The sequence below is a fragment of the Silurus aristotelis genome (genome assembly GCF_946808225.1).
Source record: "Silurus aristotelis genome assembly, chromosome: 3".
Classification (NCBI taxonomy): domain Eukaryota; kingdom Metazoa; phylum Chordata; class Actinopteri; order Siluriformes; family Siluridae; genus Silurus; species Silurus aristotelis.
The window spans coordinates 26615879-26641416 of record NC_139576.1 but is presented as its reverse complement, the minus strand read 5'-3'; the positions used below and the strand labels follow the sequence as shown (position 1 = coordinate 26641416).

Below are 25538 nucleotides of genomic sequence, written 5' to 3'. Positions count from 1 at the left end.
TTCCATTTTCTAATGATTGCTCTAACAGTGGACCTTTTTTCACCAAGCTGCTTGGCAATTTCCCCGTAGCCTTTTCCAGCCTTGTGGAGGTGTACAATTTTGTCTCTAGTGTCTTTGGACAGCTCTATGGTCTTGGCCATGTTAGTAGTTGGATTCTTACTGATTGTATGGGGTGGACAGGTGTCTTTATGCAGCTAATGACCTCAAAGAGGTGCATCTAATTTAGGATATTAAATGTAGTGGAGGTGGACATTTTAAAGGCAGACTAACATGTCTTTGAGGGTCAGAATTCTAGCTGATAGACAGGTGTTCAAATACTTATTTGCAGCTGTATCATACAAATAAATAGTTTAAAAATCATATATTGTGATTTCTGGATTTTGTTTTTTAGATTATGTCTCTCACAGTGGACATGCACCTACGATGACAATTTCAGACCCCTCCATGATTTCTAAGTGGGAGAACTTGCAAAATAGCAGGGTGTTCAAATACTTATTTTCCTCACTGTATATGTATATGGGATGCAAAGATGGCAAAGATGCTGAAAGAAGGATCTAAACAGCTACCTTGCTGGACAAACACACACAAACACCTCAGTGTTTTCCTATATAAACCACTGTGCTCTGGCCTCCTGTACAAACTCTGTGTGTGTTTGTCCGGCAAGGTAGGAGCTGTATAGATCCTTCTTTCAGCATGAAAGCGACCAGAAAGACGAAGAATTGCTTCCGTCCTTGCATTTCTCTCTGCCCCCGCTATATTGGGGGTGGATATGCATAAAATGTGTGTCACTTGTTTGGGAGCAGAGCAGGTTCTCGACGGAGCCGACTGCACAGATTGTGCTTGCATGATGCTCCTCACAGTTAAGACTGGGTTCCTATTGGCCCTCTCTTAGTAGAAGATTTTCCGGCCCTTTCTGTGGCCCCTTCCTTCCTGGAGTTTACTCCAGGCTTGGGCAGTGCCTTCCTCTACCCTAGATCAGGGTATGTTCCCAAAGTACCTTCGGTAATCCCACAACTTAGGCTCCAGGCATTCTCTTTATTCCCTTTTCAGGCCCAAGCAAATGGATTGGGGATGCAATTTCCACCTCGTCCTTTGGTCTCCCCGCTCCCTTTATGGTCAGAGCACACTTCACTCAAAGTGTGTTAGCCTCTAAGGCCTTGTCTTCTGGAGTTTCCCTCTAGGATATTTGCAACACTGCGGGCTGGTCCACCATGCTGCCCTTTGTCAGGTTCTATAGCCTCGACCAGTGCCACACCTGGCCCCTCTGTCCCTCACCCTAGCTGTGCCTGTCCACACTAGCCAAGAATTGGTTAGTCTGGCTTGCTTAGACTTTGGGAGCGTTCCCGAAGCGTTTCGACGCAGCGTCTCGTTCCCTCAGGTAACTAGTTTGCCTGAGTTTGGCTCTAAAATAATGTGTGTAATCAGTCAAAAATTTGACGCTGGCTGTCACCGGTGGGGTGACATCATGACCAGAAAGTATAAAACGCATATCAAGTGAAGGCAGCAGTAGCCTCTGTAAGGGAGAAGGAAGCGCTGCAGGGACGCCGGAGGTGTGGCATAGAGACGCAGCGTCTCATTCCCTCAGGGAACTAGGGTTAGATACGTAACCTAGAGATGTTCCCTGAGGGAACATGACGCTGCGTCAAAATGCTTCGGGAATGAGTGTCCAAGCATGTCAGACTGACCAGTCCCTAGTATGTGTCTGTCGAACACAGCTAGAGGAGGACTGAGGGGCTAGGAGTGGCACTGTGGTCTAGGTTATAGAACCTCACAAAGGTCAGCGGAGTGGACCAACCCGCAGCGTTACATATGTCTTGGAGGGGAACTCCAGAGGACCAAGATTTTCGGGCAGCCAAACTCCGTGTGAAGTGATCTCTCTTGGAGATGAGCAGCTGATCAGTCTTTCTACAAGGACCTGTCCTGTGGACGTAGGTGTCCAGTGCGTGCACTAGACAGAGGCTATTCAGATTCTCCTGGTCTGGGGCCTGCAATGGAGGAGGGTAGAATGCCTGTATTCTTACAGGTCGTGGGACGACCGAGGGCACCTTGGGGATGTAACCCGTACGGGGGTACAGGAAGGCACTAGCTATACCTAGGGTACACTCCAGGAAATAGGGTGCCACAGAAAGGGCCTGCAGGTCCCCTACTCTCTTGATAGAGCAGATGGCCAACAAGAACGTGGTCTTGATTGAAAAGTGCCTCCAAGATGCCTCGGCTAGAGGCTCAAAATGACGGCAAGGTCCCACCCAGGCACTCTAGGTTGTACCGGGGGCCTAGCCTCCAGGTGCTGCTGAGAAAACATGTTTCCATTGGGTCTCTGCCTGGAGATTGCCCGGCCACGGGTGCGTGATAAGCCGTAATTGTGGACGCGTAGACTTTTAGGGTGGACAACCCTTTGGTGAACTGTTCCTGGGGGAAATCCAGTACCAAACCAACCAGCCAGTGGACTGGATCCAGCTGGTGGTGCTAACACCACAAGCAGAACAAGCAGAGCTGTATAGATCCTTCTTTCAGCATGAAAGCAACCAGAAAGACGAAGAATTGCTTCCGTCCTTGCATTTCTCTCTGCCCCCGCTATATTGGGGGTGGATATGCATAAAATGTGTGTCACTTGTTTGGGAGCAGAGCAGGTTCTCGACGGAGCCGACTGCACAGATTGTGCTTGCATGATGCTCCTCACAGTTAAGACTGGGTTCCTATTGGTCCTCTCTTAGTAGAAGATTTTCCAGCCCTTTCTGTGGCCCCTTCCTTCCTGGAGTTTACTCCAGGCCTGGGCAGTGCCTTCCTCTACCCTAGATCAGGGTATGTTCCCAAAGTACCTTCGGTAATCCCACAACTTAGGCTCCAGGCATTCTCTTTATTCTCTTTTTAGGCCCAAGCAAATGTATTGTGGATGCAATTTCCACCTCGTCCTTTGGTCTCCCCGCTCCCTTTATGGTCAGAGAACACTTCACTCAAAATGTGTTAGCCTCTAAGGCCTTGTCTTCTGGAGTTTCCCTCTAGGATATTTGCAACACTGCGGGCTGGTCCACCATGCTGCCCTTTGTCAGGTTCTATAGCCTCGACCAGTGCCACACCTGGCCCCTCTGTCCCTCACCCTAGCTGTGCCTGTCCACACTAGCCAAGAATTGGTTAGTGTGCTTAGATTTGGGAGCGTTCCCATTGCTTAGACTTTGGGAGCGTTCCCAAAGCGTTTCGACGCAGCGTCTCGTTCCCTCAGGTAACTAGTTTGCCTGAGTTTGGCTCTAAAATAATGTGTGTAATTAGTCAAAAATTTGACGCTGGCTGTCACCGGTGGGGTGACATCACGACCAGAAAGTATAAAACGCATATCAAGTGAAGGCAGCAGTAGCCTCTGTAAGGGAGAAGGAAGCGCTGCAGGGATGCCGGAGGTGTGGCATAGAGACGCAGCGTCTCATTCCCTCAGGGAACTAGGGTTAGATACGTAACCTAGAGATGTTCCCTGAGGGAACATGACGCTGCGTCAAAATGCTTCGGGAATGAGTGTCCAATCATGTCAGACTGACCAGTCCCTAGTATGTGTCTGTCGAACACAGCTAGAGGAGGACTGAGGGGCTAGGAGTGGCACTGTGGTCTAGGTTATAGAACCGCACAAAGGTCAGCGGAGTGGACCAACCCGCAGCGTTACATATGTCTTGGAGAGGAACTCCAGAGGACCAAGATTTTCGGGCAGCCAAACTCCGTGTGAAGTGATCTCTCTTGGAGATGAGCAGCTGATCAGTCTTTCTACAAGGACCTGTCCGGTGGACGTAGGTGTCCAGTGCGTGCACTAGACAGAGGCTATTCAGATTCTCTTGGTCTGGGGCCTGCAATTGAGGAGGATAGAATGCCTGTATTCTTACATGTCGTGGGACGACCGAGGGCACCTTGGGGATGTAACCCGTACGGGGGTACAGGAAGGCACTAGCTATACCTAGGGTACACTCCAGGAAATAGGGTGCCACAGAAAGGGCCTGCAGGTCCCCTACTCTCTTGATAGAGCAGATGGCCAACAAGAACGTGGTCTTGATTGAAAAGTGCCTCCAAGATGCCTCGGCTAGAGGCTTAAAATGACGGCAAGGTCCCACCCAGGCACTCTATGTCGTACCGGGGGCCTAGCTTCCAGGTGCTGCTGAGAAAACATGTTACCATTGGGTCTCTGCCTGGAGATTGCCCGGCCGGTGCGTGATAAGCCGTAATTGCGGACAACATACTGTTGCTCACAGATGGTCACCTCTTCTCTCAGCCTGGCTTCCACTACTCTTTCCCATAACTTCATGGTGTGACTGATCAATTTAATTCCCCTGTAGTTACTGCAAGACTGCACATCTCCTTTATGCCTAAAGATCGTTACCAGCACACTTCTCCATTCCTCAGGCATCTTCTCACCTTCCAAAATCCTGTTAAACAATCTGGTCAAAAACTCCACTGCCATCTCTCCTAAACATCTCCACGCTTCTACCGGTATGTCATTTGGTCCAACCGACTTTCCACTCTTCATCCTCTTAATCGGTGCTCTCACTTCCTCCTTACTAATCCTATTCACTTCCTGCTTCACCAACTCCACATCATCCAACCTTCTCTCTCTCTGATTTTCCTCATTCATCAGCTGCTCAAAATACTCCCTTCACCTTCTCAACACACTCTCCTCACTAGTCAACACATTTCCCTCTCTATCCTTTACTGCTCTAACTTGCAGGACATCCTTCCCAGCTCGGTCCCTCTGCCTGGCTAATCGGTACAAATCCTTTTCTCCTTCCTTAGTGTCCAACCTCTCATACAGCTCCTCATATGCCTTTTCCTTGGCTTTTGCCACATCCCTCTTAACCTGCTGCTGCATCTCCTTGTACTCCTGCCTACTTTTCTCATCACTCTGTCTATCCCACTTCTGTTTTGCCAACCTCTTTCTCCTTATGCTCTCCTGCATTTCCTCATTCCACCACCACGTCTCCTTGTCTTCCTTTCTATTTCCAGATGTCACACCAAGTACTTTTCTAGCTGCCTCCCTCATCACTCCAGCAGTAGTTGCCCAATCATCCAACACCTCCTTAACACCACTGAGCCTCTGTCTGACCTCTTCCCTGAACCTCACACTACACTCTTCCTCCTTCAGTTTCCACCATCTTATTCTTCTTTCAGTCCTCACTCTCCTCCTCTTCTTCTTCGCCTCCAAAACCATCCTACAGACCACCATCCGATGCTGTCTAGCTACACTGTCCCCTGCCAACACCTTACAGTCTCCAATCTCCTTTAGGTTGCATCTCCTGCATAGCACATAGTCCACCTGTGTGCACCTTCCTCCACTCTTATACGTCACCCTATGATCCTCATTCTTCTTAAAATAAGTGTCCACCACTGCCATTTCCATCCTTGTAGCAAAATCCACCACCATCTGCCCTTCCACATTCCTTTCCTTAAGGCCCTACCTACCCATCACCTCCTCATCACCCCTGTTCCCTTCACCTACATGCTTATTAAAGTCTGCCCCAATCACCAATTGTTCTTTCCTAGGTACACCATCTACCACTTCATCTAATTCACTCCAGAATCTTTCCTTCTCCTCCATCTCATAGCCAACTTGTGGAGCATAGGCACTGATAACATTTATCATCATCCCTTCAACTGCCACCTTCACGATCATCACCCTATCAGAAACTCTCTTCACCTCCACTACACTCTTACTGTAGTCTTCCTTCAGAATCACCCCTACACCATTTCTCTTTCCATCCACACCATGATGAAACAGTTTAAATCCACCTCCAATGTTCCTGGCCTTACTCCCTTTCCACTTGGTCTCCTGAACACACAGCATATCTACTTTTCTCCTTTTCATCATATCAGCGACCTCTCTCCCTTTACCCGTCATAGTACCAACATTTAAAGTACCAACCCGAACCTCCACTCTCCTACACTGCTCCTTTTCCTGCCGTCTCTGTAGACGTCTTCCTCCTCTCCTTCTCCTCCTTCAGCCAACAGTAGCCCAATTTCCACCGGTACCCTGTTGGCTAACGTTACCTGTGGCGGTTGTTGTTAACCCGGGCCTCGACCGATCCGGTATGAAATTCTCATTTGTGATCCGCATATTTGATTTGGCACATGTTTTACGCTGGATGCCCTTCCTAACGCAATCCTCCCGATTTACCTGGGCTTGGGACCAGCACTAAGAGTGCACTGGCTTGTGCATCCATAATGGCTGGGTTGTGTTCCTTTTTTAATAATAAAGTAAAATCTGTAAAATATTCACCTCTGTCTTGCAGTTCAGACATTTTACCTCAGTGTGCTCTAGTAGTCTACCATGAATCACGTGAGAGTGAGATTCTGACCTTGTGCCTATAAATCAATTTATTTTATTTTAGTTGCCATTGCTGCTTTTGTGCAGTAGATACATAACAGTTTGTTTTCAGTATTTTTTTAAATATATTTTTTTAAGCACACAAGTACTTTACAGCCTGCACCCGCATTCACAAAACAATTGTTGTCCCATGCCGCACTCGTTTGCGTCAGGGCCCAGTTGATTGCAGGTCTCTAGTACAGGTCAAGCAGCAGCAGGAAAAAGTGTGCGTCCTAAGTCATCCTAGGCACGGAAGCATTTTATATTGAACACAACAAATAAAACTGTACCTGGAACTTATTGCAAAGCGGAGCTTGTGTGGCATGAAAGTATCACAGTGATGCACGAGCACCTGAAAAGAAAACACACTGGTGTCACGGATGAAGGTGAAACATCAGCATGGTAAGCAAAAACTGTATAATCCTAAACATGTGGAAATGGTGTAGTTTAATGAAGTGCTATTGTGTAAACTGTTTGTAACTTCCGCACAGTCACACTAGATGTGTTCTGTCGTCACTTACGAGCATTAGGTTGTGCAATCATCTTGCTTGCGACATAGTGATGGATTTAATTAAACAAACCTTATCTTTTAGTCATTAGCTTTGTGTTCTGTATGTAGCTCTATGTTGTTTTATGGAAATGGTGTCTCATTTCACTGTGTACTGCATCAGCTATACATGGTTTAAATGACAATAAAAGCTTGACTTGACTTAAGTTCTATCAGCTCTATAAATGCTATGGCAAAATGTTCCTCTTGAGTGGGAAGGATGGCTTAACCTCTCTCTATACAGGACACTATTAAACCCTCTACTCTATCACAGATGTATGAGTGTTCATTATGGCACACATGGTTAAACTAAGTCTAGTTTGTAAGACTCATTTTTAGTTTTAGTAAGAGACGTGAGTAATTTTGATTCCTTGTGGTGTGCATGTGCGTGCAAGGGCCACATTTACAAGTGAGACAGACACTTTTTGAGAGAGGAGAAGTTGAGGATTATTACTCCAGGAGCGTTTGTGACATCCCTTCTTGGCTGCATAGCCATTTTCATGTGCAAGGCATTACACACACACATACACACTTTTCTCCTCAGCCTTTTCTTTTTCTGTCTCTGGGTTGCTGGCTTGCTGCTGGCTATGCTGTCTTTTTGAATGGTTGTCTCTCAAAGAATTAAAGATGGCTTGTATAGAAGCAGGGGAGTGTAAATAATTATCCGTGAAGAGGAAACTCTCTGAATCATTGAGTCTGTTTATGGCATGTTGTAGCTTCCCTTTGAGGAAAAGCATGACCTCCTGACCTAACTGGACTTCTAGTCGTAGACTGAGCTGTGTTATTGAGATAGGTTGGATTAATTCATGACCTGTATTGTATTGTTGTAATGTTTTATGTTGGTTATTTTATGCAGTTATTTTTGCAGTTTATAAATGTATGATGTCAATTGTGTCCATTTCCAAGGTAGTGATTATATGTAAGGTGTATACTGAGGAGAATTAAGCCTTGTAAGTAGTTTATCGTTTACAATTATTGAACTTGTTCAAATAAACCTTGGTATAATAATATGGAAGATCTGGATTTGGAAGGGTTTATTCACTCTGAATATACCCACATTGTAAAAAAAAAATTCTTATGTGTTTTTCTTTTTAATTTTTTATTAATACTTTAAAAAGACAAACAAATCATATACCAGAATGCAATAATTACTAGTTATTTAGAAACGTCGATGAAATTGCCAATACAAAGTTATACAGCTATGAGAGAAAAGGTTTGTGTCTCATAGAATGTATTGTACCTTGCATTAACTACCACTGGCTGAATTAATTTCTTCTTCTTCTTCTTCTTTCGGCTGCTTCCATTAGGGGTTGCCACAGCGGATCATCCGTCTCCATACCCCCCTGTCCTCTACATCTGCCTCTTTCACACCATCTACCTGCATGTCTTCCCTCACCACATCCATGAACCTCCTCCTTGGCCTTCCTCTTTTCCTCCTACCTGGTGGCTCTATCCTCAGCATTCTTCTACCAATATAATTCATGTCCCTCCTCTGCACATGTCCAAACCATCTCAATCTCGCCTCCCTCACCTTGTCACCAAAACATCCTACATGCGCTGTCCCTCTAATAAACTCATTTCTAATCCTGTCCATCCTCGTCACTCCCAACGAAAACCTTAACATCTTCAGCTCTGCTACCTCCAGCTCCACCTCCTGTCTTCTACTCAATGCCACTGTCTCTAATCCATACAAATCGCAGGTCTCACCACAGTCTTATAAACTTTCCCTTTCATTCTTGCAGATACCCTACTATCACAAATCAGTCCTGTCACTCTTCTCTACCCACTCCACCCTGCCTGCACTCTTTTCTTTACTTCTCTAACACACTCTCCATTACTTTGCACTGTTGACCCCAGGTACCTGAACTCCTCCACCTTTTCCAGCTCTTCTCCCTGCAACCGCACCACTCCACTGCCCTCCCTCTCATTCACACACATGTACTCTGTCTTACTCCTACTGACTTTCATTCCCCTTCTCTCCAGCGCATATCTCCACCTCTTCAGGCTCTTCTCAACCTGCTCACTACTCTCACCACAAATCACAATATCATCCGCAAACATCATAGTCCAGGGAGACTCCTGTCTGACCTCGTCCGTCAACTTGTCCATCACCACTGCAAACAGGAAAGGGCTCAGGGCCGATCCTTGATGTAGTCCAACCCTCACCCTGAACCAGTCTGTCGTTCCTACTGCACACTTCACTGCTGTCACACTGTCCTCATACATGTCCTGCACCACCCTTACATACTTCTCTGACACACCTGACTTCCTCATACAATACCACAACTCCTCTCTCGGCACACTGTCGTAGCTTTCTCTAAATTTACAAATACACAATGCAATTCCTTCTGTCCTTCTCTATACTTCTCCATCAACATCCTCGAAGCAAATAAGGCATCTGTGGTGCTTTTCCTCGGCATGAAACCATACTGTTGCTCACAGATGGTCACCTCTTCTCTCAGCCTGGCTTCCACTACTCTTTCCCATAACTTCATGGTGTGACTGATCAATTTAATTCCCCTGTAGTTACTGCAAGACTGCCCATCTCCTTTATGCCAAAAGATCGGTACCAGCACACTTCTCCATTCCTCAGGCATCTTCTCACCTTCCAAAATCCTGTTAAACAATCTGGTCAAAAATGCCACTGCCATCTCTCCTAAACATCTCCACGCTTCTACCGGTATGTCATCTGGTCCAACCGACTTTCCACTCTTCATCCTCTTAATCGCTGCTCTCACTTCCTCCTTACTAATCCTATCTACATCCTGCTTTACCAAATCCACATCATTCAACCTTCTCTCTCTCTCATTTTCCTCATTCATCAGCTGCTCAAAATACTCCCTCCACCTTCTCAACACACTCTCCTCACTAGTCAACACATTTCCCTCTCCATCCTTTACTGCTCTAACTTGCAGTACATCCTTTCCAGCTCGGTCCCTCTGTCTGGCCAATCGGTATAAATCCTTTTCTCCTTCCTTAGTGTCCAACCTTTCATACAGCTCCTCATACGCCTTTTCCTTGGCTTTCGCCACATTCCTCTTAACCTGCTGCCGCATCTCCTTGTACTCCTGCCTACTTTTCTCATCACTCTGTCTATCCCACTTCTGTTTTGCCAACCTCTTTCTCCTTATGCTCTCCTGCACTTCCTCATTCCACCACCACGTCTCCTTGTCTTGTTTTCTATTTCCAGATGTCACACCAAGTACTTTTCTAGCTGCCTCCCTCATCACTCCAGCAGTAGTTGCCCAATCATCCAACACCTCCTTAACACCACTGAGCCCCTGTCTGACCTCTTCCCTGAACCTCACACTACACTCTTCCACCTTCAGTTTCCACCATCTTATTCTTCTTTCAGTCCTCATTCTCCTCCTCTTCTTCTTCGCCTCTAAAACCATCCTACAGACCACCATCCGATGCTGTCTAGCTACACTGTCCCCTGCCAACACCTTACAGTCTCCAATCTCCTTCAGGTTGCATCTCCTGCATAGCACATAGTCCACCTGTGTGCACTTTCCTCCACTCTTATACGTCACCCTATGATCCTCCTTCTTCTTAAAATAAGTGTTCACCACTGCCATTTCCATCCTTTTAGCAAAGTTTACCACCATCTGCCCTTCCACATTCCTCTCCTTAAGGCCCTACCTACCTATCACCTCTTCATCACCTCTGTTCCCTTCACCAACATGCCCATTAAAGTCTGCCCCAATCACCAATCGTTCTTTCCTAGGTACACCGTCTACTACTTCATCTAATTCACTCCAGAATCTTTCCTTCTCCTCCATCTCACAGCCAACTTGTGGCGCATAGGCACTGATAACATTTATCATCATCCCTTCAACTGCCACCTTTACGATCATCACCCTATCAGAAACTCTCTTCACCTCCACTACACTCTTACTGTAGTCTTCCTTCAGAATCACCCCTACACCATTTCTATTTCCATCCACACCATGATAGAACAGTTTGAACCTACTTCCAATGTTCCTGGCCTTACTACCTTTCCACTTGGTCTCCTGAACACACAACATATCTACCTTTCTCCTCTCCATCATATCAGCTATCTCTCTCCCTTTACCCATCATAGGACAAACATTTAAAGTACCAACCCGAACCTCCACTCTCCTACACTGCTCCTTTTCCTGCCGTCTCTGTAGACGTCTTCTTCCTCTCCTCCTCCTCCTTCGGCCAACAGTAGCCCAATTTCCACCGGTACCCTGTCGGCTAACAATACCTGTGGCGGTCGTTGTTAACCCGGGCCTCGACCGATCCGGTATGAAATTCTCATTTGTGATCCGCATATTTGATTTGGCACATGTTTTACACTGGATGCCCTTCCTAACGCAACCCTTCCCATTTATCCGGGCTTGGGACCGGCACTAAGAGTGCACTGGCTTGTGCCTCCCAAATGGCTGGGTTACTGGCTGAATCGATTTAAAGCTAATATTTTTACATTTTGTAAATTTTATTCACAAAATGTAGAAGTTTTGGAAAGACACTCTACACACGGATTTGATTTTGCTGCTAACTTTGTAGTTATCTAGTCTTCTAATGAACTTTTAATGAATAAGTTTTCATCTGAGTCTGAATTAATAAAAAAACTTTCCAAGACTTACTATATATATTGTATATGGGAACGTTTCATATAAACAAAGTAATTCATCATTCATATTTCTAGGGATTCCTAGAAATAGACATACATGACTGTAGTGACTATAATGACTTGCCTAAATGCTTTTCATTACTTGTATATCGAAATAGCCCCTTTCTGTATAGCTTCAGGTGTTATACCAATTTGTGAAACTATTTCATTGTAAACTTTCATTATGAAATTCCCAGTAAAAGTAGAATAGCCTGTCAGTGACCACTAGTGTCAGAGTATGAGTTTGTTAAAGCTTGGGCTATTAGGCTCAGGATGAATCTCTCTCCTAGTAATTTCTTTCATATAACACTTTCCTTTTTGTTACTGCTCTCATTTCACACTGGTAATCACTGAACTATTCTCACTGGCATGATAAGTGTTTTAGTCTCTTAGGCTAAAAGAGGTAAAATTACATGCAGGTGTCTCTTTCTGTAGACATAATGCTAATGGTTGCATTAAAATTCTTCTTTAACGCTAGAGAATAATATGCTGCTTAGATTTTGAGAGTTGATAATGATTTTCATTCACTTCACACCCCTCAGCTTAAAAAAAATAAAATAAAAAAGATAAGAAACTAGGATCAAAACACTCATGCCTCCAACTATGTCTAGGAGCTTATCTTCAATAGCTCATTTACAAACACCAAAGTGTGTTCTACATGTTATGGTTTCTTATCCTGTTTCTGGAATGACCAATGCTCAAACTAAGGTCATGCTGAGCCAAGATATCAAGGTGTAAATCGAAAAACAGTTTATTATGGTGGAGGTAGCAGGGTAATAAGTACATTATTACACAGTTTCTTTAGTAAATAATCTAGGATCCTCTGCACCCCAGAGGAAGTTCATGAAGATTATGATCTTGGGCAGAAATGTGTTGGAATGCAGCATCAAAGAAAACCCAGGTGCATTCATGCACAGCCTAGAAATATTTAGTTGGTTACACTTCAATACGAAGGCTTCGTTTGCTTTTGTGTGTGTGTGTGTGTGTGTGTGTGTGTGTGTGTGTGTGTGTGTGTGTGTGTGTGTGTGTGTGTGTGTGTGTGTGTGGTGACCAGATCCTTTGAACTCCAGTTTACAGCTACATTTGCAAAGTAATTTCAACTCTTAATACCAGCTTGTGGTTGCTCACAATTGCGTGGTGAAGCTCAATATGTATTAACACTTGAAGTTTTTCAAACCAGACCTGAATCAAGTGGTTGGAATTTAAATATTTAAACATAAAGATCTGTGCATTCTGTATACTGCCCAGTCTGCTGCATTTTAAAGGGGGAAAAAAGGCTGCATCAAAATTTTGAAATTAAATATTTTTGAAAAAGGAAGTGGGAAGGTGGATAAAAGCATCAAGTTTAGCAAAGTGTCCTAATAGACTTGTATCGCTTGTCAGTCCTACATGTGCATGACTACGGGATATAACACAGCAGCAAATATAAAAACTTTTATAAACTCAATCTGTAATTTAAACCTGTAATATCTGTTGGCACAGAAAAGTATTATGGTGGTGGGGGAAAAAATCTCTGAACTTGATATGCAGTATAACCTTACACAATGCTATAACAGGACTATCGCTGCATCCTGCAGATGTACTTCTTAGGTTTTAGAATTTATCTAAACAGATGCAAGTTTTTCTTCAACAGCACTATTCCTGGATTACATTTACATTAATTGCATTAGGCAGATGTTAAATTCTCTCATTTATACAACTAAGGGTTTGAGTTGATTTAACAGTCTAGGGCCTTATTTTAGGGCTCAGCAGTGGCAGCTCGGTGGTGCAGGGATTTGAATTGATAATCAAAAGTCTTAACCACTAAAATAGCACAAAAATAGCAAATATTGTTTTTGTGGGGTTTTTTGTGTATTTGTGTTACACATTCAGTAAGAAAAATGTACTAAACTAAAGTTTTCCTTGAAAATTGTTGAAGTGATACTCACAAGGGGACCTTTGTTTTGTGAATTTTAAATCTATGTACTGTAGATATGTTTGGCCATTTTTTAAATAATTTTCATAACTGATTTGCTGTTTTTATCATAATTTTCAGCACAAATGTATGTTTTAAATAGTAAATAGTAAATACATGTATTTTAAAAAGTTTTGCAGAGCTAATCATGTTTCTTGCAGTGCAGTTTTCTTATTCCAATATGTCTTGGATCTCAGCTAAAGAACATAATTTAGCCCAGGTCTTTATGGCAAAATATTTAGAAATGTTCAATGTATTGAAGCAATACATTGTAAAACCTGATGTTAACTACAGGGTGGCTAAATTAAAGATGCATTCAAAAGTTACAAAAGGTGCACTCTAGGTTGTACCACACAAACAACAATGAATGGTACAGTTGAGTGCTATTTTTTCTGAAAGTGTGAAGCTCTCCCTTTCTATTTCAAGCTTATTGTTTATTGGTTTTAGCTGCAAGCATTCTCAGTATTAAAAGCATTGAATGTGTCCGTGTGGAGGGTCAGGCGAAATTTTCCATTAGCTAGTTGCATCTGGGTTGGATGTGGATAGAGGGCATAAAAGCTTATAGAATCAAATATCCTTTTAAGCTAGCACAACCTTAGAGCTTAAGAATTCTCCAACCTAACCCTGTTTATGTACTCTTGCACACAAACTCCCTCTAAGCAAGCTTCCAGAGTAATTTGTCTCAAGCATCATCCTCACTTTTTATCTTTGAAAGAATGAAAGACTGGTAAAGGGAGTGGATGTGACTTAACACATTGGAAACACATCGTCACTTAAGTGAACATTAAAATATGTTAAAATATCCTGAAATACTGAATGTATGGTCAGTCTCTGTAGCAGGCTCTCACACACTCCATCAGCAGTAAGTGATGTATAGATTTTATCAGGCCCATCACTGCTCTCAGAGTCTGGAGACCCAAGCCAGACGAGGCATGGCCATGTTCAAACCCAATAATGAGCTGCTCGATTACAGCCTGCAGGTTCACAGTTCAATTTGACACTGAGGCTTATTCAATCAATCGATGATGGTAGTGCTTTAGCACTACACAACTAAAAAGGCCAATCATGAGTGCCAACCTGGAGAAAAACACATGTATGAGTAGGTGGTCCCATCTCTTAAGGACATTGGAACCATACCATCAGTTCTTGTAAAATGATATCTGTTGTCTAACAGCTAACTCGTCTAGTCTCTTTGATCACACCGATCGCTCCGTCCTTCACGCTCGTCAGGGCCGATTAGCTTGCTCAGTTGACGTGTAGATGATGAAGCTAATGCTGTGCCTGAACAACCCACTGGCCAATCATATCCCACGCCATGCAAGTTGACTGATTTGTGTCCTTGCTGGAGGCGATAGGGCAGTTTGCTTATAGGGCCAGGATATCACTCCCATCCCTCATTGTGCCCACTCTCTTCCACCTTTGGTCCTAAATCAACCTCAGGAACTTTTCCTACTTCTGGTAAGAGCAATGAAGGACAGACTCAATTACAGTTTATTGATATAAATTACATTGCGCTTGTCATAATTTTTTGCACCTTCATTGCAATTTAAAACAGTGTTTAAGCCATCGCTTATAGCTTCATTTATCCATTTTATATACTATTAAATCTAAATACAGCATTGCAGCTTTGAAAGTAATGTTGTCTAAAAATCTATTCAGAATTTACAATAATTTGCTAGTTCTAGTCCTATTCTTTTTATATTAACTACAAAGCATAGTGTATAACTGATGATTTGGTGCTGATCAACATGCATGGAACATTTAATGAAGGAGTATCCGGTGTAAGTGCTTTGTGATTTTTTTATGGTAGTGTTAAGAAAAAAACAGGCTTTCTGCTTAGCAATTTCCGAGTATCCTGACTAGCTGCATTATTTGGTCTTGCATTATCATTCTACTTCAGCAGAGAGGCAAAAAAGAGGCTAGTAAGGGACCAATTGCTAGATACAGATATTCCCCAACATTAAATGTAATTATACTATAATACATTGTGTTATTTTTTTTATTTTCTGAGTGTAATCACATATCTCCATTGGTTTTTTCTTTGTAAAATCCACTGTACAATAGAAAAACCTCTTGTTTTGTTGTTTGGTTAAATTTGCATCTAGTTGTGTCCTTTTGTACAGGCCCATATGTGCATATGTGTTTGTATGGGGGAAACAAATTGCTCATGACCCTAATTTTGTTTGAATGAACAAGAAGCCTTGGCTGCTGCATCCTCATTTAATTCACTGCTGTAATATTCCATTTGAATTGACATCCCAAGGGCACATTTTTTTAGACCGCAGCCCCTATGTGTTTTACAGGAGATGTGAGATGTTGTGGGCATTGCATTAAAATAGTGGTTTAAAGAAGTTACAAAGAGGTGTGTTTGTGGGGGATTTTTTGATACCTTCATCATGGTTTAATCATGCCATCATCACCACTTTTGTAATTTCATCCAATCCCATTTTGGTAAAAGCAATGCAGCTTATCTGTTGTTGATTAATTCACATTTTACTGTCCAGCTGAAGTGGATTAGTCTGTGGGGTTTATAATCCCGCCCGAGTCTGTGATGGCTGCTTGCAATCCCACATGCCATGAGATTAAATGGGGTAGAGAGTTTATGATGCAGATCAGACACCATGGTAGGCATCAGGAGAGCCAGGTTACAACACTAAGTCCTTTTGTCATGTTTTATTTCATAATCCAGGCCTAAGGTCCTTTGCCTGAAAAAATGAGGACATGTTGGGGGGTTGGATGTGTTAAAACGATGGTCTGGTTGATGTTTAACTGTCACAAACATATCTTTCTATTTAAATGAATAAATGTAACAATAGAAGTGAATGTACTAATTTAAATAAAAAAGCAGTCTTAAACATCCATGTTTTGATCCGCAAAAGAATCCAAATCACTATCACTAATGTCACCCCTCTATTTCGCCCTGAATACCCCTGGGGGTGCTCGATTGGCACACAGAGACCACTGCTCATCTTCTACACCAAGAATTAACCTCAATCCGAAACCGTAGCACAAACAACGGCGACATTTTGATGCAGCGATTTTTTTATGCCTCACTTTTGCCACAAAGGTCACGTGTCCAGAGCCTCGCCCACGTGACCTCAGATGTGGGCCAATCAAACTCCGAACTTCTGTCAGAGCTCTGAGCAAGAAAGGACAGTGGAGAAATCCTTTCTTCGTGAGATTATTTTAATAATTTCAGTCTTTTCCAGTCGTCCTAATTTGTAGCATTCCGATAGGAGCTGCACAAAGGTAATATGGCTTCCTGTTAAAGCTTACTTTTAATTGTTTTTTTAAGTAATTTGTAATTATCTGAACATTTGTAATGGTTGAAAATGGACTTTTATTTAATAGTTATATCATACTCATATTTATACTTGTCTCTTGATGTATAGAAAAGCTCTAAAACCAAAATGAATGGCAATCCTGTAAAGATCAAGTAGAGTAGGATCAATCTTCTCATAGCTTGTTCTTGTGTTAGCATGGTGCTCCTGTTTAATTCGGATTGACTTATGAATAACTGATTAGGAATAAGTGGATGGAGTCCTGTGGTCAGCGATTGGTAAATATCGTCATTAGAACATGAATGCTTGTTTATGCCGCTAGCTTTTAAGCTGTGGTAATGCAGAATGCAACAATTTTTTTTTATATTCTATATATAATATATATATTATATATATTTTTCAGTTTTTCAGGCTCAGTAAAGGATAAAAAAATCTTATGCTTATGAAAGGCACAGTACAGTCTTCTATAACATCTGTACTTCAATTATTGTCATGGTCAGTGAATCAGACAAACTTTTTTTTTGCCTAAAATGATATAGATATTATTATAAATTCTGTAGAAACTTCTTCTATGGCTTTACCATTGTACATTATTATAAATGCCATTTCTTTTTGTAGTTTGATTGTTGTCTGTCATTTTTGATGAGATTTAAGCTTTGCTGATGAACCTACATCAGTTTACGTATAGATTTGAGAACAGGATTTAGTGCAGTAGCCAGCTGCAGATGTGCTTGGTGTATTTGTCGCAATCCCAAAATGGTCGCCCACAGTTGATTCTGACACAATGTCTGCACTTTTCCTTTGTCAGTTAAGAGCTTGCAACAATTGTTTTCTTGATATAGTTTTGACCAAAAAGGCCTTATGAATTCCTGAGGGCAACATCGCATGAGAGATGTTGATGATGATGACGACGATGATGATGATGATGATACTAACTGTAATCAGTGTTTTTGTGACTGCGAGCTAAAATTGTCTCCTTTGCTATATGGCTCTCACCACCGTTTCTGTACTAGAGAATTTTAGAACTTGTTATATGATGTGCTTATTTAGTGGATATGTGTGGCTGGATGTGTGACTATTATTCGGGGTGAGATTTGGGCGAGGGCGACTGATATGTGCTGACAGCTTTAGAGGCGGTCGTCTGAGAAAAGGCAAGGGTTAGGGAGGGGCTGGATTGGAGGAGTGGAAATGTGAGTGGAGAACAGTGCCCATGCTGACATGAGCGCTGCACCAAAAGCCCTCATCTAAAGTCGTTAGATATGAGCATCTATGATCATATCACTACCCCTCTTCCATAACAGCTAGCCAACCACAAGGCATCTCACACTCACATACATGCATGTACCCAAGAATAATGATAGACTGCAGCACAGTCTAAATATGTGATTTATTATTCTTATTCTTTTCCTTATTAATATACATTTATTTTACTCTTTACACTGAAGTAAGTCAAATTTGTGTGGCTAATCAGGAAATGGCTTTAATTAACTGCCGATAACCAGAACCAGTATCATTCCTAAGTAAAGTCGAGACTTTTATTGTTTCATAGCAAATACTCTGATCTAGGGCTTCACACAGAAGCATGAGTTTCACTAAAAAGAAAACCCAAGAAGCATCCAAAATTGTAAAGTGTCCATGTCTGAGACTCTGGATGGCTTAGAATATGACATATTAAGATAAAGGATTTCCACACAGACAGTACATTTCAGGATAACCTTGTTTCATAGGACAAAATGCATGCACAGTGAGTATTGTTTGAGCCATTCTATAAGCATTAAATTTAACACTCACTTTAGGGCCATATCAATAAAAGGATAATGATTAGCATAGACCCAAACTGTGTCCTTGTTTTGTATTGTGGATTTGTTCTAAATGTAGCCTTGCATGTAAAGGAAAAAGATACTGTAAGTAGGTGCTATTTTCAGAGCATAGTACTTTATTTATTATTTAATAATTTTTTTGTGGGATGACCGCAGAGCTCTCAGCTGGGCAAGGTCAGATAATCACCCAGTCAAAGATGCCAACTGATTAGAGGCTGCTTTCTAGTTTGCTTTTTTGTTATTAGTTCTTTTTTCACTCCTCACCAAGTTTCATAACATAATGAGAGCACAAAGAATAAGTGGCATAATTCGTCATTTCGTACATTGTGTTCTGCAAAAGCATAATTCAAGTGACTGATTCTCAGTCGTGTGTAAGAGACTGTCTGATTCATTATTGTATTATACTGCTGTGTGTATAAATATTTCAGTATTGTGACTCATCTATAGTTAAATTATTATCTAAACATTATTATTTATTGTGAAAATATGTTATTTAAAAAAAATGCAGACATAGATTTATCTATGTATTCATTTGAACTTTTATTTCTTTCAGTCCTTTGGTGGGTTTTTTTCTTTCTTTTGTGCTGCCTGTTCTAGACCGAAACTGCAGTTGAGAAGCATAAAAAACAAAGATGTGTTGCCCCTGGCAGTAATTTGCCCTGAAATATAGTATAAGCCGTAGTGTCTCCAATAAACACTGCCATGTCACGTTATGCTCAGGCCCTTGACACACTGACAGGCCTAGTGATGTGTTTAATACAATAAATCATGGCTGCCGATTTGCACAGGCCACTCTGCCATCTCCCCTCTAGCTCTAGTCCTCCTCTCTCTCCTCTTTTGCCTTTGCCAGGTCTCCAGAGCCCAGACCAAGGGTTGCACCCACTGCTCTCCCTTACATTCGCTCTCTTTATTGCTCTGTCTAGCTCTAAAATGCAGTCCATCCTTTAAAACTCGGCAATTTTTTTTTATTATTTACATTTCACTTAGATTACACAAAAGTAATATGAATTAAGTATTCAAAAAGTGATTTAAATAATTGGTTAAAACAGTTTTAATTTTAATCAGTTCTTGAATTTCATGTAATTAAGCTTTATTGAGCACTGTACTACAGGTTATAGTTCATCACTTTCCCAGCAATTACGCCATAGAATACATAGTATGTATATTGAAATTATTTTACCATAGTTGTCAGAAAATGGTTTTGGCCAAAATACAAATTCACACTAGATTGGGCAAGTCAGCAATATCTTCTGATTTACTTGTATTCTTGATAAATGCTTAAACCAAGCATAAATGTGCAAGTGCACTCACACTGCATGCTATAAATCTCCCAGTAATGAAGCTCAGCCATGACATTGGTCCTCCTTCTTTTAAACAGTAGGGTGATGTTTCCCTTGACCTAATTGAATAGCTAGACTTATTTGTCTTAATGCACATGCTTGTTTTAGGTTGCTTTTTCCAAGTTATTAAAATGAAACAAAATGATTTCCAAACAGAGGTAAAGAATAGTGAATAGATATATATTAATGTTTTTAGAAAATGAATGAATCAATAAACATTTTATTTTCTGAACTAACTAGACTTTTCTTGTCTTGCAAAAAAATGTAAAAAAAAATTAGCTTGTAACCTTCTTGAAGGTTTTGTTCTTAGTTTTCAGTAAAACAGAACTAAGCATAAGTCAGACATGTAAAGGGGAAAACTAAATACAGTAATTATATATATTCCGTAATTATTACTGAATAAATAAATTACTCAGATTATTAATCCATATTTCTTGAAAAGAGATTGGAACACAAATCATCTTGTCAAAGTCAATCAATTGTGACAATAAACTGACCATTTTACACACTAAGTAGATAATTGTGGTGATAGACCAAAACTATACCACTGCATTAAGTATATGTGGCAGTCAGACAAATAATTCTGACTAAAATCTTTAATTTAATTTATATTTGATTTGATGTCCAATTTTATCTTAACTTCATGTCCAAAGAAAGTGTTCTGCTCTCTAATCTTGCGTGAGGGAACTTAAATAGGAGCTACGATTGCCAGGAAGTAACTCAGCAATTCCTTCAAATTCCTCTCCAGTAGCTTTTAATACAATGATTGCCTGCTAATGCACATCTAGCGAAGTATAATCTATTGATGGACCTTTTATACAGAAACAGTGCTGAATCACATCAACTCTTGCAGACAACAGTGAGCTAGGATGCTTGTGCAAGGTTTTTTACTTGAGCAAGTTTAAAGGTGGGTATTACAGTTAATACAGTTAATGCAGTCTAGGGATCAAAGCACCAGTAGTCAGCTTAATGCAAACTATGCACCAGAGATAATGTTATTTAAAGTGGTGGTGCTGCATAGTGCCATAGTGCTCACAGTTACAGTTTAGTTTGACCAGCTAAAGTTTGAATCCTCGCTATCTTTGTATCTTAGGATTTAGTCACTTTGAATTTGGATGTCTGCCAAATGCTTTTAAGGCAATAATAAACAAAATTCAAATGCAATATAATATGATACAATAATGGTTCGATAAAATACACTTTCTATATAGCAAACAAAACTGGATGGGCAGAATTCTCAAGGGGGCATGCTTGAAGCACAGGGCTTTTCCCATTCCTCTTGTCAATTACTTTCACAGCAATATTTTTGTTTGAAAGAGCTGGCCCTGCTCATGCACATGTTTTGTTTCATGATTCATTTATCTGCATATACCAGCACAGAATGGTCAAGTGTGGATAATGTTTGTGGGATTAGTGCCAGTGTGCAGTACACGGAATTTACACACTTTTTTCAATCATCACTTGCAACATTATTTGGAGGCAAAGTGCTCCCTTACACCAGAATGTAAAGATTGCGTGGAAAGTCCTGTATGCTACGATACGTACGATAGTGTGCTAGCAAATGGTTAATGGAAATTATGTCCCCAGTAGCCTCTATTGATTCACCATAAAGAGTTAGTGGGCACACTGAATCATGAACCTGACTTTGAAAGTAAAAAAAAATTATTTATGTGTATCATAACACCCCTTAAACTTAAATTAAATGCATTATGAAATTAATGCTTAAATAATGACGAATAAACAATAACTGAAAAGTCCAAACATGTCCTTCATAACAGTAATTTTTATTAATTAGCAGAATGAGATGTTTACAATTATCATTATGAACTTTTCCATACAGAATATAATTCACATGTTACTGTATTTTATGTATACTTTTAATACTTGTGATGAAAATAGTGTATACTATAATATATAAAAGTTATTACCTGATCTATTAAGGATTAGTGCATTTATCTTTGTACATTATCCATTATTCATCATGGTAAATATTAGTTAAGCATTAATATACAGTAGACAGTATGTGTATTTGTGAAAGCTAATAATAAAGTGTTAACAGATATACAGGGTTTCTAATTTAATTAGGGAAATAAATTTGCATTGTGTTTGAAACAACAGAAAAGGGCAGAGCATTTTTTTTTTTTTGGGGTGCTCTGCTTGACCAAGCATAAAGCGTGATTAATTCGATAGCAAGCTCAGTGGAAGGGGCTAGAAGCTCTTTATGGAAAAGCATGACCCAGTAACAGCACACGGAATACAGCAAAGGTCTTTTAACATCAATAAGGAATATATCAAATTTAAATATTTGCCAAGTTAACAATGATTCAGTTAGATACAAAAGTATATTTATAGTACTAATATTTAATTCTGGCTATGGGTTCTAAGCACAAATGGCCTTTTGATTCAGATATGCATTATGTCTGAGTGACTGACTCTCCATAGCCTCATACAAACAAGGGACTCAAATTTTTTAATCTGAGCATGCTCAAGTGCTTGTTTCTCTTGTGTGCTCTCTCTCTCTCTCTCTCTCTCTCTCTCTCTCTCTCTCTCTCTCTCTCTCTCTCTCTCTCTCTCTCTCTCTCTCTCTCTTTTTTTTTTTTTTGCACATTTGTATTACCTTATGTTCAGGATTCTTAAAATAGCTCCTGTACCATTCAGCAGTTCACCTCCGAGCACAAAAGCTAATTTAATGAAACCATAATGACATGACTGCAGTCATGGAGTACAAACAGCTCGTGGTTAAAAATAGCAGAGACACAACAGGTGCATCTGTTCATAAGTTAATTATGCTATATTGTATTGTGCAGTTTGTTTTTTCTCACTGCTGTGTGCTGATGATAATTAGCTTTTTAACAAAACTAGCCCCTCTTCAGTGTGTGTGTGTTTATTGAAGAGAAGACGGTGACAGGTTTTAGGCGATAAGGGTTTTTACAAAAGGGCTATCGCACGTCACACAAATCATACCATGGTTCTGAGCAAATGTAAGCAAGTTGATTATGCTAATAAACTTTTGTAACGGCATAATTGTACATGCGAAAGATACAATTTGTTCATGCATTCATTATCTATGCAGGAAAAAATGCTCCTTATACTCTTAATTGTGTCTAAGTGTCTTTGATTATTTTCCCTACTATGAACTATTACCACGTCTATTATGTAAGTAATTTATTTTTTCAACAAACAAACTAATCCAATAGAAGTGAGAATGTTTATTACACTACTTGCCAGTAGTACATACAGAAGGTATATGATAGAAGGTAGCTCATCAGGGCAAATTCTAATCTTTTATGGCATGGCTTTATTTTCCCATTATGGCTTTAGTGTGGATTAGTGGCTTCATGCAATCCAGAGTCCTAGAGGGTGATTGGTGGACATCTGTCTCTAGATTTCATCTGTCATTTTATCTTATTCTACTACTTTGTCTCCTATCTCTGTCACTCGCTCTCTCATACACAAAATATTGTTTTTATACACACACATCTCTTATTCACTTTCTTCTGCTATACCGTGCAGACATGTTGCAGGAGACAATACACATTTAGAAAATATTATTCACAAACAAATTCTCCTGCTGTGCCATCCTGCTCCATCATGGCTTCCTCATTCACTCCCTAAACCATATCTCAGACTACTTTTCTCCCTGTCTTCACCATGCTCAACTTTCTGTCCTGGTGTCTGGCATAAAGTGTCCATCTCACAGTGTCTGCTGAGTTACTGCCTTGATATGAGTGTGTGTGAGGGTGTCTGGCATAAAGTGTCCATCTCACAGTTTCTGCTGAGTTACTGCCTTGATATGAGTGTGTGTGAGAGAGGGAGAGAGAGAGAGAGAGAGAGAGAGAGAGGGAGGGAGGGAGGGAGGGAGGGAGGGAGTGGGGCATATAGATGGACCTGTGACAGCATTGGGGGAGAACTAATTTTATCCATTCTCATTCTACCTTTCTCAGTGTGTCTGTCAGTGAACTAGTGCAAGGTAATTCATATAATTTCATTTTCTAGTAAAGAAAGCATATTTCACCTATTAACCATTAAAGCTCTGGGCTACAATTTAGATCCCAGAACCAGCAAGTTGCCACCGTTCCTATTCTTTAAGGACCCTGGAACAGATCTTTTGCCATAAAGTCCATTAAGTCTTTCTAGAAAGTTAATTTGTGACAAGGTCTATTTCTAAATATGTGAAACAGATTGAATTTAGTTTTACTCAGTTTGAATTAATAAAATCAAATAGAATTACTCCTCTGACCCAACCCTGCATAAAATATACCAAAAAAAGAATAGTGTACACCACAAACTTCTGAATGATAGCAGTAAATGAGGTTTCTGTATGAAAACTTTAATTGTTTAATTCTATGTACTAAATGAAGTGTACTCATATACATGTACAGAATTCTATCCTACAGATTTAGTTTCAAGTTTCATGAAAATGATGTGATCTGTGGTATTTATGTTGAAGGGGACGTAAAGAGCCAGATGAGGTACTGGATAATCCTCAAGGCTTAGAGATGTACTGTATTTCAGGAAAGCCGAGAGTTGAATTTCCTGGATGAGAAGTGCTCCCTCTCGTGTTCAAAATATGCATATATAGCATCACTGCTGGCTTTAGAACATGTTGGGTATATATATATATATATATATATATATATATATATATATATATATATATATATATATATATATATATATATATATATATATATATATTACTATGGGTATATATTACTTATCTTTGTGCATCCATTTTTATTCACTTCAGGTGACGAGTTGGCTGTCATTACCATCTCTCTCTTCCTACTCCTGGGGATTTCCTGTAAAGTGACCATACACCAACTTTTTCTCCCATCCCGCCATGGAATCCAGCAAAGTGCAGTCCGAGGGAGGCCTCAACGTCACCCTGACCATCCGTCTCCTCATGCATGGCAAAGTATGCACAGAATAAGGAGAGGGATGAGGGGGAGAGAATGAAAAATGGGGTAGTAAAATATTGGGTTATAGGAATGCTCATTTCTTTATAGCTATATCTAATATTTGTATCACCTCTAGTCAATATTTAGACAGAAAGATGGACAGATAAATAAATAAACAGACCAATAGACAGACAGGAGACAGGGAGACAAATAGTAAAAGAGAGCAAGAGAGAGAAATGCAGACAAAGTAATGAGGCAAGTATATCTAAAATATCTAATGTAATAAATACTTATAATTTTGACATTATTGATTCAAATAACAAGCAGTTGCACAAACCAGTGCCTCCTCCTTTTTTCTGGCACTCTGAACTCTTATATACAGCTTTGTACTAATATGTTTAGCATTTTACTTTTCTCTTTTCAGGAAGTTGGAAGCATCATTGGAAAGGTGTGTATCTACAATGACAAGGTCTTAAAAACAGTTTAGAGGCGATTTGAAATTATGACTGTTTTTTAATTCCTAACACATTTTATTTTTTTTTTAGAAAGGAGAAACTGTAAAGAAGATGCGTGAGGAGGTAAGGAAAACCGTCTCTAGGTTATGTATGTAACCCTGGTTCCCCTTTCGAATGCTTCTGTGTAACCACGCTCTAAATCACGTGTGTAATCTGTCCAACGGAATGACCAGGAAGCTAAAAGAACACATGCGGTGAAGACGGTGCCAG

At 40.6% G+C, this 25538-nt stretch overlaps 1 protein-coding gene across 31 annotated transcripts in view; it reads left to right on the top strand.

The window, feature by feature from the left end:
• pcbp3 (poly(rC) binding protein 3) overlaps positions 1-25538 on the top strand; it is a 97203-nt gene that overhangs the window by 45303 nt on the left and 26362 nt on the right. For 30 of the 31 annotated variants that reach the window (XM_083537578.1, XM_083537601.1, XM_083537590.1 and 27 more), the window contains 3 exons: positions 24663-24830; positions 25238-25261; positions 25359-25391. In XM_083537578.1, the coding sequence (XP_083393704.1) occupies positions 24756-24830; positions 25238-25261; positions 25359-25391 (132 nt within the window). In that variant the 5' untranslated portion in view covers positions 24663-24755. Of the gene's footprint in view, positions 1-14856; positions 14930-24662; positions 24831-25237; positions 25262-25358; positions 25392-25538 lie in introns of those variants that run through there. The other variant, XM_083537606.1, reaches the window with a different exon arrangement.